This window comes from Sorghum bicolor, chromosome 1, assembly GCF_000003195.3.
Source record: "Sorghum bicolor cultivar BTx623 chromosome 1, Sorghum_bicolor_NCBIv3, whole genome shotgun sequence".
Lineage (NCBI taxonomy): Eukaryota > Viridiplantae > Streptophyta > Magnoliopsida > Poales > Poaceae > Sorghum > Sorghum bicolor.
In genome coordinates, this window is record NC_012870.2 from 62,734,212 (window position 1) to 62,751,172 (window position 16,961).

At 43.2% G+C, this 16,961-nt stretch overlaps 3 protein-coding genes and 1 long non-coding RNA gene across 4 annotated transcripts; 3 read left to right on the top strand and 1 right to left on the bottom strand.

Moving 5' to 3' along the window:
* On the top strand, positions 1,416 to 4,428 carry LOC110431959 (zinc transporter 2-like). Its single transcript, XM_021451825.1, has 4 exons — positions 1,416 to 1,980; positions 2,697 to 2,755; positions 2,970 to 3,099; positions 3,875 to 4,428. Exons 1-4 carry the CDS (start codon positions 1,488 to 1,490, stop codon positions 4,267 to 4,269), a joined length of 1,077 nt encoding a protein of 358 aa, XP_021307500.1. The 5' UTR covers positions 1,416 to 1,487; the 3' UTR covers positions 4,270 to 4,428.
* LOC8077054 lies at positions 4,883 to 7,693 on the bottom strand. Its single transcript, XM_002467655.2, has 3 exons — positions 7,317 to 7,693; positions 6,103 to 6,321; positions 4,883 to 5,293 (listed from the first exon to the last, which is right to left on the bottom strand). Exons 1-3 carry the CDS (start codon positions 7,578 to 7,580, stop codon positions 5,246 to 5,248), a joined length of 531 nt encoding a protein of 176 aa, XP_002467700.1. The 5' UTR covers positions 7,581 to 7,693; the 3' UTR covers positions 4,883 to 5,245.
* Positions 11,633 to 12,641, top strand: LOC8077055 (probable calcium-binding protein CML20). The gene has a single exon (XM_002465095.2). The coding sequence runs from the start codon at positions 11,900 to 11,902 to the stop codon at positions 12,407 to 12,409; it is 510 nt and encodes a 169-aa protein (XP_002465140.1). The 5' UTR covers positions 11,633 to 11,899; the 3' UTR covers positions 12,410 to 12,641.
* Positions 15,224 to 16,187, top strand: LOC110431792. The gene is made up of 2 exons (XR_002449251.1): positions 15,224 to 15,619; positions 15,784 to 16,187. It is a non-coding gene; the product is annotated as an uncharacterized LOC110431792 (long non-coding RNA).

Sequence of the window (16,961 nt, forward strand, 5' to 3'; positions counted from 1 at the left end):
ACTTAGTGGGGAATGATATGAACACCTTGTATAAAAGAGAGAATCATCTAGTGAGGTTTTGTTTTATAAGAGTATATGATATATGAAACTCACTCATCTTCATCGATCATAGGTTACGTATGTATGTTTTTGGAAGAGCCAATCACATTGAAGGGACTAGTTCTTTTGAGCCGGCAGCCCGGCACGTTGTTGTATTTGATATATCCTACTCCATGGTATCAGCTCCCATCTTGAGTACCTTGCATTGCTTACCAAAAAATTGTATTAATGACTATCTCGGTTTGTTTGTGTGAGGTGTAAACAAGTCAAAGATTTGGGTGTACTTTTTTTTGAGGAAGGGTGTACTTAATTTTCTGCACTACATATAGGTTGATGCAAAGTTAGGAGGCGTGAAAAGGGACGTACTATAGCATGGACTATGGCCCCCATTTTTCCTAATTCGTTATGTTAATGGACAACTTTGCTAAGCACTCTGCAAATTCTACCCAATGCCGTCTAACTTGGCCATTTTTTTTTGTTTTTTTTTTCATCATTCGAAGTGCAGGGAAACCGGCTGTAAGTAGTAATTACTAAACGGCCTTGTTTACTTCCACCCAAAATCCAAAAACTTTTCAAGATTTTCTGTCACATCGAATCTTTAGACACATGCATGAAGTATTAAATATAAACAAAATTAAAAACTAATTGCACAGTTTGGTCGAAATTTACGAAACGAATCTTTTGAGTCTAGTTAGTCTATGATTGGACGATAATTACCACAAACAAACGAAACTGCTACAGTGTTCCGAAATATTTTCGGGATGGAACTAAACAAGGCCTTATGGGCAATGTCGCCATAGAAAAAAAAAGTACGTACTATATCATATTATATGTTTGCTCATAATATTTTTTTGTCATTCTCACTCGTGTCCACACCACAGCTGGAGCAGGAGAAAATAGAAGGGCAGAGGCCGGCCCAACAAGGCAGGCAGAGCGGCAGAGAGAAGAGGCACCAGACGCGGACGCAACGGAACGGAACGGGACGGACTTTCCAAATCCTGTCCCCATTACGATTTACGAGTAGTAGTACGACAGCCGTGACCTTGCCTGCGATCGTACCTGCCGTTTTCTCCCGCCTCCCCCCCCCCCCGTGGCCGCCGGTACACTTGTACTACTACCACCACCACCACCACCACCGCACGCTCACCTGCTTCCGCTGCCACCCCATGTCTGGCCGTGGCTGCCCACAGAACTCTACCCCACCTTGTCAGTGTCCAACCAGTGCCAACGCTCCAGTAAAGAAAAACCCAACTCCGAGGATACCTCCCGCCGTAGTACAAAACAAAAGTACCGCGGCCCCACACGTCAGCCTTCTCCAAGCTCTCCGGGCTCCGGCCGCACCCGCCTCGCCTCGTACCAAATAAACCCAATTCCACCCCGCGTCCGCCTACCATTTCCCGGGCCCGGCCGAGTGCACAGGCCTCCTCGCTCGCTCGCGGTCGCGCGCCATGGCCCGCGCCACCAACGCCCACTACCACCTCCACCTCCTCCTCCTCCTCTGCCTCTCCCTCGCGGCCGCCGCGTGGGCGCACGGCGGAGGAGGCGGGGACGGGGACGGGGACTCCGACGACGCCGACGCCGACGCCCCCAGGCCGGACCTGCGGGCGCGGGGGCTGGTGGAGGCGAAGCTGTGGTGCCTGGCGGTGGTGTTCGCGGGGACGCTGCTGGGCGGGGTGTCCCCCTACTTCCTCCGCTGGAACGAGGCGTTCCTCGCGCTGGGCACGCAGTTCGCGGGCGGCGTCTTCCTCGGCACCGCGCTCATGCACTTCCTCAGCGACGCCGACGAGACGTTCGGGGACCTGCTCCCCGACAGCGGCTACCCCTGGGCGTTCATGCTCGCCTGCGCCGGCTACGTCGTCACCATGTTCGCCGACGTCGCCATCTCCTACGTCGTCTCACGGAGCCGCACCGCCGGCAGTTCTTCCGGCTCCGCTGCTGCAGGTCAGTTAACGAGAGTCACGTGTCACCTCTCAGCTTGTGCCTTGTAGTACGACTCCTGTTCGTTCTGTCCTGGTTTCTGACAGCTGTGTACTACTGCGCTCGCCACTTTTCCTGTTGCCGGGTGGGTGCACCTAGCACAGGCTGCAAATTCAGATCGGTGGTGGTGGGGACTTGGGGTTCTTGCCTCTTGGCCCTCTTGGGATAAATTTACTCTTTTCATTCATTGCTATGCTTTGTGTACTGTAGTACTGGACCACTACCTAACCTAAATCAATTGCTAATGCTAATTGAAAAATGGAAATGGTTGAGCTCTTACTCTTGTTTTTGTCTGCTTTCACGTTGTAAGATCACGTACAAGCTAGGAAGATTGCAAGTTCAGGTTTACACAGTTTGCAGCAATCCTATCCTTGAGAGTTTTATTTTCCTTCATACAATCAACATGTAGTAGCGAGATTGATTAGTGGATCATATAGTTAGAGTAGTGGGATCGAAACAGAAATCTCAACTGTTGTGACGAACTGAGAGTTAGTTATCCAGTTCACCTCTGCGTGGAATCAATCTATGCTCAAGTCTGAATAGTCAGTCTTCAGGGGAAGCCTGTCTGTCCCTCTCTACACTACTGTATTTTTTTAAATTTGCCATATTTTCTCTGTATTGAAATTTTAGGACGCTTAGACTTCTATAATTCATTTTTCTCACTTTGACACTTTCAATAGGGCTGGAGGAGGGCAAGATGGGAGCCACAAATGGCACAATCTCTGATCCCACACCACCTGTAAGTTACTACAAGCTGCTTCAGTTGCTGAATTCATTATTTGACCATGACAATACCTGCGTGCTCTTGCAACAACAATATATAATACAGTCCACTCCCAAGAAACGAGAGTAAAAAAGAACAGCACTAGTAATATAGTATCTTACAGTCGTCACTTAGTGTACAGAATCTTGTGACCTTTGTCACCATTTGATTTTGTGTTCTTCGCGTGCAGGAGACGCATGGATCTGATCACTCGGCCGCGTCCATGCTGCGCAACGCCAGCACCCTCGGTGACAGCGTGCTGCTCATAGTCGCCCTCTGCTTCCACTCCGTCTTCGAGGGCATCGCCATCGGGGTCGCCGGTAAGGCTAAGCCAGACAGAGATAGGGGATATACGGATGCTTTGTTCCCTTCCAACTTGCAGATGATGCCTTGAAATTTCTTTACTTGTATTCCGGGACTATCAGCAGACGTCACCGTCATGTCACGGACTAGTTTAGTCTGACTGAGCAGATGATTAGATGCCCAACTTTAGGTATAAATGAGATGCGACGTATGACATAGATACCTGCAAGGAAGGATGGACTCAATCTGAAGTCTCAACTGAACACCGGTTACGTTACTTCTTAGCCTGATTCTAGTGATAGATGTGATGGTTTTGTTGTGACTAACACCAAGTGGAATGTGTCCTTGCTCTTTTGTCAAATTTGCGCTAGTGTCTCGCTGTTCGGTCAGAGCGAAAGGAGCCTACAGATTCAGCACAGCCAGAGCAATACAGATCGTTCTTCCAAACCAACCGTCTTTGCTGACCTTTCCTGGTATTTGTCCGCGTGATGTTTCAGTTCAGTCGTTGTCATGCATACTTTTACTTGTTCTGATCTTAGGTTTAAATGTCCATCCGGACGCTCACCATTTCGTCTGAATTAATTCTGAAGGCATTTCAAGTGCTCTTCCATATTGTAATCAAGTTAAACGGAGACGTGGAGAGATTGGTTGAAAATCTGTGCACAATTCTGAGTTTCTCATAAGCATAACGTCTCCAATTCTTGGTTGAGCTTAACAGTTGCAGGGCATTGCTAAGTGCTAGTAACTCACTCTCTGACCTCATCATCACGAAACTAATTACTGAACCTGCAGAGACCAAGGCTGACGCATGGAAGGCGCTGTGGACCATCAGCCTGCACAAGATCTTCGCGGCCATCGCCATGGGCATCGCGCTGCTCCGGATGCTCCCCAACCGGCCCCTCCTCTCCTGCTTCGCCTACGCCTTCGCGTTCGCCATCTCCAGCCCCATCGGCGTCGGCATCGGCATCGTCATCGACGCCACCACGCAGGGCCGGGTGGCCGACTGGATCTTCGCCGTCTCCATGGGCCTCGCCACGGGCGTCTTCGTCTACGTCTCCATCAGCCACCTCCTCTCCAAAGGGTACAAGCCCCGGAGGCCTGTCGCCGTCGACACGCCCGTCGGGAGGTGGCTCGCCGTCGTGCTCGGCGTGGCTGTCATCGCCGTCGTCATGATATGGGACACCTGATCCGATGAGAGACACGTACATACGGCCATTCGGGTGGCTCTTGCACGAGGGATCGGATATATTGTAGCAGACTCTTTTTAGCTGATATATACTATAGCACTACAACGGTATATACACATTCGTGATTCGTGACAAATTTCATTACTTCTTGGGTTCTCATTTTTTGGGAGTTAAGTGGCTGCCTGAAAACTTATCCTTTGAGGTAGATCATCTCGAGCCAAGGTTAGGGGCTAGGGCGTCCTCAATAGTGCGAGCAAATCTCCAGCAACTCTCGACGCGCCTCTGCCACGCCCTCCTTGGAATTCGCCTGCTTAGCATTTTTCTTTTCACAGTTACTGTAAAAGGTTTATCAGTTGAGCTATGAGATATGACTTCTGAAGTCGAGCTAAGTTGTATTTAGGCCTTGTTTAGTTCACTCCAAAATACAAAAAACTTTTCAAAATTCCCTATCACATCGAATCTTGTGACACATGCATTAAATATTAAATATAGATAAAAAATAACTAATTACACAGTTTGTCTGTAAATCGCGAGATGAATTTTTGAGTCTAGTTAGTTTATGATTAGACACTAATTACCAAATAAAAACGAAAATACTACAATAGCAAAACCAAAAAAAAAATCGGATCTTAGCAGAGACGAATACAATAGCATCTTGAACATTACTGGGACCATGGTCACATCATAGCAGTCCGGTTCGAGTCTCCTGATGCGACATGATCATCAGATTAGTGATGGTCAGTGTAATGACATTCAATTCGGATTTCCTAGTATGGATCCATACGCATTGCTCTCACTAAATTGTAGTGCAACTTCATAGTAGTGTTACACAGTGCCATAAATGCACCTTGTTGATCTACCTGGTACAGATCCAGTGAACAACCAGTTTAGTAATAATTTCATCAAAATACTTTCAGCCATGGCTTTTCAGCCAAGCAATCTTCAGGTCCTCAGGCCACAGATATTTGTGGAACTACTAATTCGCCTTTGACCTGCCACCTCTGTTGCTCACGGCATTCTCTTCCTGCACAAGGTGACTGGAAATAAGAAAACTGTGCTGATAACCCTTATTATTGTGCATAGCCAGTTTTTAATGTTTCTGAGCAATATGTTTACTGCCCAGTTGTTGAGTCTCAAGAATAAACCAGATCAGTTAGGGGCCTAGTGTCAGTGCAAACTATCCACGTTCTTATGTAGATTGGGCATCTGGTATGTCATATATATTCTGTACTTAGATACTTGATCAGGTAGGCTGGTCAAAGATAGATGGCTTGTTTATGAAACTATACCAAACAGAGCATGGGTACAAGACAATGTGCAAACTGAACAATTCACAATATCACTATCAGTTTCACCAAAAATGCTGATGGTGATGTACCAAAATGTTTCACATTAAAGAAGAGAAGCAATTTGCAGGTAAGCAGAAACTTGCACTGCATTACAACTCATAATCTGCACCGCCATTTCAACAAGGAGTTGTTTTAGGAAGATTGTGAATTCTATGTTTTAAGTCATCAGTCACATCAGTCATTACATTCATGATGGTTCTACCAGTCCATTAGCTGAAACCAAATAGCATCTCTGATGAAAATATAAACCACTACTTATGTTGTCAGGTGTCATATCAGAATTTGGACCATTGCCATTGCTCGAAAATGGGATACAGATGCATGGATTGCATTCATAACAGTATTTGGTTTGAAGTGGAATGAGTTGACATGGAAAAGAAGTGTCACTCTCACAAAATAAGGGAAACCGCACAATGAATAGTGAATTACTTGAAACGTAAGGCATTTGGAGGTAATTAAGGTGAGATACAGTTTTTGGGCATACCTCATTCTCATTCAGTGTCTGCTCGAGTTCAAGTTTGTGGGCTGACATTCGGGCAATCTCAGAGATAGCTGCATCACGCACCTGCACATCATCGCCAGCAAGTTCCTCGTATGCAGCCTCAAACGCCTCCTGCCAGAACCGTGGAAGCCGTACCTCATCACTGGTCCGTGTGTACATGTCCCACATTCGCCCCACTAATTTCTCCCTCTCCTCCATCTCCTGGTCATATTGTAGGACAAGCATAAGTATCCACACACAGAAATACAGCACTGAACTATACCTTTCATGATTTATGCTAGACAAGACAATAGTGAATCAGGTAATCAACCATTTTAACAATTTTGAAATGAGGTACTGGACTAGTGGACTTGGTAACAGAATATTATATAAAGCAATGACTTTTTTTTTATTTCTAAGATACATATAAAACATACAAAGACTAATCCACATGCCTGATCTATACAAAAAATTGTCACACCCAGGAGGAAAACCTGCTAAAGCACCTGCAGCTTTATAGAATGGACCCTAAAATTTGTGGCATGCCAAGGTTGACTACTAAACAAGTTCAAACAATGTGATCTTGATGTTAAATCTGGACACCTGACTGCCACTCAGTAAGGGGTACTCTGCAGGCAGGCTTGTTGAATTAATTCAGACCAAATACGAATCTGAATATGTTAGCCTCAGTATTGCTCGCATAACAACATTTGTGCTTCCACTACCCACAGGGGGAATTGGTAACAGTCTGGTTCACAGAGAGATTTTTGAAACCCTGACTGAATCTCTCCTGTTATTCTGAAGATAAAGTTGGCAAAATAGCAACATTCTTGAACAGAGGAGTAACGGATTGGAGTATATCGTTTTGCCTGTGTTTCTCATGGATAGCCTAATAAGCAAACTCACTAGTAAAACCAATTGTTCTGAAACTACCTGAACTTGGCAGGACTACTTGCAGTTGCAGGCTAAACCAACTGTTCAGTTTCAGTTTCACCCAACCTTCGCACCCATATCTGTTGGGTAATCCCTGAGGGAGCACGAAAGGAACGATCTCCTCCCTCATTTTAACGCAAACCCGAGCCAATAGGAGATTAAACCCGTCACAAAAATAGTTGCTGGCACACATTTACGCAGTAGTAGTATGTAATAAATCAGACAGAAGAAATCAGCGGGCAGGCAAAGGTAGAAGGAACCAGGGAGCGTGCGTGCGTGCGTACGAGGGAATCGAGGTCGTCGGCGAGCGGGACGTCCAGGTCGCCGTAGACGGATGCGAGGTCGCCCGAGGAGGACCAGCGGAGCGAGACGGAGGCGGCGGACATGGACCAGAGCGCGAGGAGCGCGATGGCGGCCAAGGCCCACACCTTGTACCGGCCCTTCCCGAGGAGCGCCGCCTCCGCGCCGCCGGCCGCGGAAGCCGCGGGCATGTTGATCTTGGTCGCCGGCGCCGGGGACGCGGCGCTGTCGGCTGGCACGGCCTTCATTCCGGCGTCGGTGGTGGCGGTGGAGACTGGAGAGCGGGACTGCGGGAGGGAGAGGAAGAGGACCCGTGGTGAGTGATTAGCGGCTGCGCTTAGTGAGGTTGGCCCCGCCTGGTTCCGGTGGCACGCCACCAGCTCACCACACTTCGTCAGTGGAGAACCAACGGCCGAGCGGTTAGTGCGGTGCTCCGGTATCACTCCTCTCTAGTCTCTGCGCTTGTAACGAACACAAGTCGTGTGTCAATCAGTATCACGTCCCTCACTCGCTACCGCAGTTTTAAAAAAATTTGGTGAAATTTTGTTAAATTTTCGTGAATTTTGATAATTTCCGGTTAGGCGCTACTTTGACAAACACTATTGTTTAATTGACACACGTCCCTCTTGGTCAGTATTCTTTTATGCAAGAAAATCATATTATGGGCATGTCTTTTTCCGATTAAAATCCGATTTGTTGTCGTCTTGCCACAAAGAATCGAGAAAATCCCGTTTGACCTTACGTGGTAGTATCGACAATTATTTTCACCGCACAAGGCTTGTGTTTTCTGTGCCGTAGGATGGACCGCACTGCGTGATGACCAAACTGTGATCCTAAATACGTCCTACGTAGTTATAGAGTAGACATTTATATGTACTAGCAAATATGTTAAATATGTTCGTATTTTGCAACTGGAGAAAAACATTAAATACATATTATATATCTATTTATATTTTTCTTTTTTATAAAATTTAAATTCTATAATTTATTTTATTGATAATCATGACATCTATGATATTAGATAGTTAACATTTACAATAATATATAATTCAGAGACTTATTTATTTAATAATAAAGATAGAAATTAGTCAAACCTTATTTTACTCTAATATTATCTCTTAATATACCTTAGTATTATATTAAAACATGAGAAGTTTGTTGCTAGCTTTGTTTTTTATTTAGATTGGGATTCCTATAAAATATGATATATCAGTTAAATGTATGTAGATTATGAAAATATTGGCTTATGAAGTGTCCATATAACATAACAACACATTGTGCAAAGGTAGTGAAAGCATCCTTAAGCATAAATTTAGATAAATTAGTAAATCAGTGAGATATGCAGGAATGGTGCTAAAACTTTTACCATAAACCAAGCATCACATTAAACAGGCTACCATAAAATTTCATAATAATTGGAGCAGATAACTACAATTTTAATTTTATACTAAAAAGCATAGGCAAGCATCTCCAAAAAAAAATATACTAAATTTTGTGATATTTTTTGTTTACTGCATGGATCTACATATGTGGAGCTGAACAAAATTTGTTTTGTAATTTTTAGATTTTTCTATGAATTACTACGCATTTATCAATTTTCAACCGATCAATTTTACACTAAAAAGCATAGGCAAGCATCTTCAGCAAAAATATGTACTAAAATTTGTGATATTTTTTATTTACTGCATTGATCTACATATGTGGAGCTGAACAAAATTTATTTTATAATTTTTATATTTTTCTAGTATTTATCAATTTTGAACCGATTTAAAGAATAAAAAAGGTAAATTAATAGAACAAACACTTTGCACTTAGACCTCTGTACTTTTCTTATTCTTAATGTGTTTTGATATGTATAGGAGATTTTATATTGAGAATAATCCTAGAAATATTTCTATTTTGTTTTTTTCTTCCACTACGGACGTACTCGGACCGGACGCTCGACGGGGGCTACGGACGGATTCGGACCGGACACTCCACGGGTCGACGGGGAGGCCTAGTTATTCGAACCGGACCGGACCGGCGGTTCGACCGATAAAATACCGAACCGGAGCTTTCACCGGTCCGGTTCACCTTAGAGGATCGGAATGCAATCGAACCGGTGAAAACCGGTTGAACCGGCCGGTTTTATGCGAACCGGTGATGTTTTGAGTTTTTTCAAAGTTACCCCTCCGGATGTTCAGAACGACATGGTCTACTCAGGGGTATTCATGGAAATTGCATCTTTAGGGCTTCTTTTGGCGCTGGGCGGCTTGGGGAGGGAAATGTCTGTTGTTTGTGTTCGTGATTGTCTTTTTAGCATGAACTTGTTTGGAACTTTGTTACCAGTTTATCACGGCATCATGCATGTTGTTATTTTTTTATTAAAGAACCTGTGAGGTTGTGTTGCTGCCTTGCTAGCCATGAGCCCGTGACTGTTTTTATGAACTATGAATATGAAATTATGAACTATGTGTTAAGCTGAAAGCTATGTTATCAATATCGATATTCTTCACTACTCACTTTGTGTTTATAATATATTAAGAACATGTCGTTGCATTATATATATATATATGGTAGCGCTATTCTACACCCTAGGTGTAGAATATTATTCTACGCCGCAAGTCAAAACTAACCTGAAAATAATACTAAGCAGTACTGAACATCGTTCAGTATCATCCAACACTACACCTAGGACCACGAAATACTGAACAATACTGAAACACAAATACTCAATGATACTGAATTCTGCTCAGTATAACAGTTTGGTGTAGAATAGTATTCTACACCTAGGATGTAGAATAGCACTTGTATATATATACCGGTTCAATTATTTTGTGGCCGGTTCGATTTGTCCGGTTCAAAACAATCGAACCGGCGGTTCAACCGGTTCCTAACGGTTGGACCATTGAACTATTGAACCGACGGCCTCGCCGGTTTGATTTCCGGTCCGGTGCTAAAAACTATGCGGGGAGGCGGATAGATTTTTGGCTGACTGACATTTGGGTGAAGGCATTAATTGCACCCATGGACTGGCCATCGACTTGCTGTTAGGGCAATCCTAATACTAAAAACTATATGTAGTTTGTATATCTATTAATTTTTATAGGCACTACATATAGAAACTGTGATCCTAATAGACATTTTCTACAACATAATTTTTTGTCCAATCACATTCATCCTCTCCTATCACTTCATGTATTGGATCTCTTGTAGATATGGTTTTAACTTAGACTCAGTTTCTATGATTTTGCTCTCTCTCTGATAACTACCGTGCTACATCATCAAAATGCTTAGATAGCCCTATAAATAATGCCTATAGAAACGATGATATTTCTATACTAGGAGTGCATTTATTGAGCTTGGAGGGGTGTATATACCGGAGCTGAGGAGGGTGCAGTGCCCAAAATTTGAGATAGTTAGCTCTAGATTTTTCTTTTCCTTACCTGCCCATCTCATACTAGAGCTTTAGATCTGAAAAGTTCGGTGATATGCTCTAAATTGTACAATTTAGAGATAAAGTTAAGAGAAGAGGATCCTAACATGCCTTTAATAAAATCATCAGTGTGGAGTCCCTACAAATTGACTTATCTATAGTATAATATATACTTGATTCTCAAGTCTCTGAGAGCTGGGTCCGCGTCGATTGCTCACTCGTCTCAAGTGTCACTGTCGACCGTGGAGCACCAAAACCGTGAGACCGGGCAGATTCCTTCCAATACAAGGGGCGGTCGCCATGACAAAAGCGAGGTTCGTGTTGTTAACAATGATAACAAAGCAGGCTCTCATCGCAAATGTCCCAAGATAAAACCGCTGGTTGGCACCAAACCAGAGCCCTCGTACGTACGTCTGTTTACCATGCTACTAGTGGTTGCTACTCGCTAGCACACGGTGTGGACTGGCTTATTACAGTATTAGCGGGACAAAGGACTTGTTTAGTTCCAAAAAATTTTAGAAAATCGACGGTGTAACATTTTCGTTTGTATTTGATAAATATTATTTAATCATAAACTAACTAGGTTTAAAAGATTCGTCTCGTCAATTCTGACCAAACTGTGCAATTAATTGTTATTTTCGTCTATATTTAATACTTTATGCATGCGTCTAAAGATTAGAATCTGAAAAATTTTTTGAACTCAACAAGGCCAAAAACCACTACTTTTTTTCTTCTTCTTTTTGAGCAGCGTTAAAAAACCACTACTTAATATAGAGAAGTCAACTGAGCCCATTTGGAAAATCCGACAACAACATCAAGGGGCGCACGTGGGATGAGACGAGTGATCACCGGCCACACCCGGACCCAAAAATATCACAGCACGCGACGAGCTACTTGCGGCGGGGGCCAACGCTGGAGGATAAACATCACCCAAAGCCCCGAACCAGGAAAGCAAAAAAAAGTGAGCAGCGAGCCACCATTAATCATCAAATTTAAGAGGAGCGAACAATCACCAAACCAAGGCAGCTCTCCCGTCTCCAGCTCTAGCTAGCCACCGCCGCCGCCCAGCAGGAGGAGGAAGAGATCGAAGAGCTACTAGATCAAGCAAGCAAAGCGACGTACGATCGAGTGACCAGCAGCAGCAGCCACACCATGAGCGTGGTGGTCCTGGACGGCTCGACGGTGCGCGGGTTCGTGGCGGACGAGCCGGCGTTCGCGCGCAGCGTCGACGCGCGCTTCGCGGCGCTCGACGCCAACGGCGACGGCGTGCTGTCCCGCGCCGAGCTCCGCCGCGCGCTCGAGTCGTTCCGCCTCCTCGACGGCGCCGGCTTCGGGTCCGCGGACCCGGCTCCGCTCCCCGGCGAGGTCGCCGCGCTCTACGACGCCGTCTTCGAGCAGTTCGACGCCGACGGCAGCGGCGCCGTCGACCGCGCCGAGTTCCGCGACGAGATGCGCCGCATCATGCTCGCCGTCGCCGACGGGCTCGGCTCCCAGCCCATCCAGGTCGCCGTCGACGACGAGGGCGGCAGCTTCCTGCTCGAGGCGGCCGAGCACGAGGCCGCCGAGATCGCTGCCAGGGTCCAAGCCGACCGCAGCAAGGTCAAGGCCGAGGCCGAGGCGGAGGCCGCCGCTGCTGCTGCTGCCGCCGCCGGCCCCAAGTGACGACGTGTCCACGTGCCGACGTGGCAGTCGGTGTGCCGCTGCACGTGTACGGTGTACGTAACCACAAGCAGCCAGCAGGTCGGTGGCGCTGGTGTGCTGAGAGAAATAACTGCTCATACTACTTGCGAGTTGTCAACGGAATAAAATGTACTACTGCGCTCAACTTCACTAGTAAAGCTGTTTTTTAAAAATAGTTTCATGAGCGACTTTTTACATGAAGCTGAGCTGTTTTGGAAAAAGTGTTTGGTAAAATAGCTTCATCGACTATTTCATACATAGTTGAGAGAGAAATGAGGGAGAAGCTGCAATAAGCTACTTTTTTCCAGCTTCATCCAACTTATGTCTTTGTGAGAGGAGGAAAAAAACAGCTTCACCTATGAAGCTGTTTTGGAAATAAGTGTTTGGCAAAAAAAAAAAAACAGCTCACAACACTTCATGAAGCTGTTGTGAGTTGTACCAAAGGCCCTATATTTGTATTTCAACTCGTCCAAGGGGCTGTTTAGGTCTTTTCAAGATTCTTCGTCACATCGAATTTTACAGCATATATATAGAATATTAAATATAAATAAAATAACTAATTATATAGTTTACCTGTAATTTACGAGACGAATCTTTTAAATCTAGTTAATTTATGATTAGTCAATAATTACCGAATAAAAATGAAAATGCTAAAGAACTCAAAAACTTTCCACCTCCTCAACTAAACACAGCCTTAGTGGGTTATTTTTTTTAACTTTGACTAATATAACACTTTCATTTATATTTTATAATTATTATCTAATAATGGATTAACTAGGCTTAAAAGATTCAGATTACAGACGAATTATACAATTACCTATTTTGTTATCTATATTTAATGCTTCATATATACCGCAAAAATTTATGTGATACAAAATCTTAAAACTTTGTAAATTTTTTGGGGAACTAAATAACCCCTAAGGCTTTGTCTGGTTTCTCTTATTTTTTTTTGTAACACCTAACGTATCGAATATTTAGACACATACATGAAGTATTAAATATAAACTATTTATGAAGCTAAAAATATAACTAGAAAATAATTTACGAGACGAATCTTTTAAGCTTAATTAGTCCATGAATAGAAATTAATTGCCAAATAAAACGAAAATGCTACAATACCTATTAAACTTTAATACCTCCAACAAAACACTCTCTAAATGATTGTCCTAATTTTTCCTTACGAATAAACACCCGCCCATAACAAATATAGGCTCTGTTCACTTGAGCTACCGAATCACCAATCACTCAATAGCATTTTTCTCCCAAACAAATTAGCGAACAATATTTTCAGTCATGTCTTTTTAGATAAATGAATAGGCTTGCATGGGACTATATGATGGGCATTTTTTTACCACTCATGTTTCAATAGTGTCTTTCAAAATGAAAAAAAATCATTTAATATAACGCTACACAAATCTTTTACGTAAAAATGGCATCCTTTGCGGATAGAACAGCAAAACTTCGATAAGAATAGGACGTCTTTGATCAAATTAGATCGATGAAATAAAGGAAAATATCTACTTATCCTCCTCAACTTTCATGAAAGTCCGTTTTCCCTTACTCAACTCCAAAACCAGGCAAACCACTTTCCTCAACTTTTTCAAACTATGTATTTTAACTCTCTGAAGCGGTTTTAAAGGCAGTTTTGCTATAATAAATAATGGTTTTGCTATAGTGACAGTGGTTTTGTTTTTTTAATTATTTTGGTTGAATTTTGAAAAATCATAGTAAATCATAGAAAAATTATAAAATATAAATCCAATTTTGTTTTCACATAAGTAGATCTGTACAATGAACATATAATATAGTATGCTTTAGTACAAAGTTTTTGCTATAAAGATTTTGTCTTTTTATTTTTTATTTATTTGGCTAAATATTTGAAAAATCATAGAAAATTACAGAAAAACCATAAAATAGAAAATATAATTTTATTAGACTCCACATGAGCATATCTACATACTAAATATATAATATAGTATGCTTTAGTATGTTTTTTTTGTTGTAGCTTTAGATCTATGCTTTTCTGTAATTAATTGAAATAATTCATAGCTGCAACTTTTATAAATTTTTTGTTGGACTCAAACATACATAGATTATATGTTTATTGTGTATATATACTTATGTGGAGTCTAAGAAAATTACATTTTCTATTTTATGATTTTTCTACGATTTACTATGATTTTTTAAAGATTCAACCAAATAAAAAAAGGACAAAACCTTTATAGCAAAAACTTTATACTAAAGCATACCATATTATATATTTACTATGTAGATCTACTTATGTGGAGTCCAAAAAAATTGTATTTTCCATTTTATGATTTTTTTGTGATTTACTATGATTTTTCAAAAATTCAGCCAAAATAATTAAAAAAAGACAAAATCACAGTGTAGTAAAACCACTATTCCTTTACCACCTTCGAAACCGCTTCAGGAAGATAAAATGCACGGTTTAAAAAGTTGAGAGAGATGATTTGTTAGAATTTGGTGTCGAGGGGAGGAAAAACGGCATTTCGTAAAGTTAGGAAGGAAAAATAGATTTTTTTTCCGAAATAAATTACATCGACGAATGGGCCAAATCTAGTGGCCCGGGATGCGTTCGCAGAGCCAGCAGGCAGCAGCTGGTGCCTAGTGGCCCGGGATGCGTTCGCAGAGCCAGCAGCTGGTGCCTAGTGGCCCGGGATGTGCCTAGCCGGCCGGGCCGAGAGAAGCAAACATGGGCCCGGCCCACTCTAGCGCGAGCTGGTTGAGCTGACAAACAACTTTACTCCAGCCGTCTAGCGCTCTGTATCTCTAGCGCGAGCGGATCAGCGAAAGCACATTCCGCCGCCTGTCCTCTCTCGCCGCTGTTCCGACGAGCTCGCCAGCCGGCGACCGACCCCTCTTCCGGCGGACCAACCCGCCAAAAGCGGCCGGACGCACGAGAGGCTTACCTCCCCGCGTACACCTGCCTGCCTCTTCGCCTTCCCGAGCCTCCTGCGCCCGGGCGGGCACCCGGCCTTGCGCGCCCGAACGCGTGCAGGCGGCACCGAACCCGCCTCCTATTCCTCCCCGTCGGAGCTCGCCGGCCACGCGGAGGGAATTCTTTTCCTCGCGGTCTTCCTCCTCGTCGTCGGTGGCTTCGTCGTACTCCAGGGCTTGGATTGGCGTGGAGTGGAGAGCAGTGCTGACCTGGGATTGAATTCTGGTGTATAGGTAAGGAACCCTAACTTTCTCAGGTGGAATTAGCTGACTTCTGCGAGGGAAGGTGTCAGGAATCAAGCCTTAATTTCTCTTCTTTGGTCCCTATGTGGTACTAGCGGATTACTTTGCTACATAATGGAGTGCTAATCAACTCATCCATTGTTTTTTTTTTTGAGGTTCAGCGCCCCACACGATAGGTCCATCCCTAACCTTGTCATCAGTTGGCATCAGTTCAGTTCTTTCGCAGGCAGCTGCAACAACCTGCCGCTGCTCCTATGCTCCATTAGCTCAACTGACTGACTAGCTTTCTGATCGATCTATGGAGGCAGGAATACATCCTTGAAAGTAGCTTGGTCGTCCTGTGCATAACGTCCATGCTGATTTTCTTTTCACTCAGTGTTTCATGGTTAAAATGCATTGTGGTTCCAGAGATTCTTTAACACATTCTGGGTTGGATATTGTCGGTAATAAATTTGATTTTATCAGCTTCTGTGCAGTAGTATCTGGTTTCATTTCAGTGTAGAAGCTGAGCTGCAATGGACAGTGGCGGAAGATTTGGTAACATACTTATAGTCTTAGCTATGAATGTTAACAGAAATAGCTTCCGGACAAAATGTTAGTTGTTCCAAATGAATGCAGCTTAACATGCGACCGTGCGTTATAAGTAGGGATGTTTCTTTATTAGCCCGTTTCTTACCATATCAGTGACGTTTTTAGGTGGAAAGCTAGTTGCAGCTACATCCAGCTATATTAGAGCGTTTTTACCTTTCTTTTTGAAAAAGATAATTTTAATCAAAGCTCAGTAGTTTTTTTTCCTTTCTCTCTTAAAGACACTCTTTTATGTGAGACTGACACTAGTACAAACGCATACGGCTGAAAACCCATTTCTACTGGCGTTTTTCAGCCTGCGCTGGAGGCCAGTAGAAATGGGACATTTCTACAGGCGGTAACTAAGAACCACCTGTGGAAATGCATTTCTACAGGCGGTTCAGTTATGCCAACCGCCTGTAGAAATGTTTTTCCAGAAAATAGGAAATCGGTTTTTAAAAATAGGAAAAAAGATTTTAATACAGGGAAGGACCATCGGCTATTATAGACGAATTATACAATTACTTATTTTGTTATCTATATTTAATGCTCCATATATATACCGTAAAATTTGATGCGATACAAAATCTTAAAAACTTTGTAAATTTTTTAGGAAACTAAACAACCCCTAAGGCTTTGTCTGGTTTCTCTTGGTTTTTTTAACACGTAGCATATCCAATGTTTAGACACATACATGAAGTACTAAACATAAACTATTACAAAACTAAAAATACAACTAGAAAACAATAGCATTTTTCTCTCAAAC

Excerpts from the sequence above, each read along its gene's own strand:
- LOC110431959 (XM_021451825.1), top strand. The coding sequence starts at position 1,488 with ATGGCCCGCGCCACCAACGCCCACTACCACCTCCACCTCCTCCTCCTC. Across the intron at positions 1,981-2,696 it reads TTCCGGCTCCGCTGCTGCAG|GGCTGGAGGAGGGCAAGATG; the intron begins GTCAGTTAACGA and ends CACTTTCAATAG. Across the intron at positions 2,756-2,969 it reads TCTCTGATCCCACACCACCT|GAGACGCATGGATCTGATCA; the intron begins GTAAGTTACTAC and ends CTTCGCGTGCAG.
- LOC8077054 (XM_002467655.2), bottom strand. The coding sequence starts at position 7,580 with ATGAAGGCCGTGCCAGCCGACAGCGCCGCGTCCCCGGCGCCGGCGACC. Across the intron at positions 6,322-7,316 it reads CCGACGACCTCGATTCCCTC|GAGATGGAGGAGAGGGAGAA; the intron begins GTACGCACGCAC and ends CAATATGACCAG. Across the intron at positions 5,294-6,102 it reads AGACACTGAATGAGAATGAG|GAAGAGAATGCCGTGAGCAA; the intron begins GTATGCCCAAAA and ends CACCTTGTGCAG.
- LOC8077055 (XM_002465095.2), top strand. The coding sequence starts at position 11,900 with ATGAGCGTGGTGGTCCTGGACGGCTCGACGGTGCGCGGGTTCGTGGCG.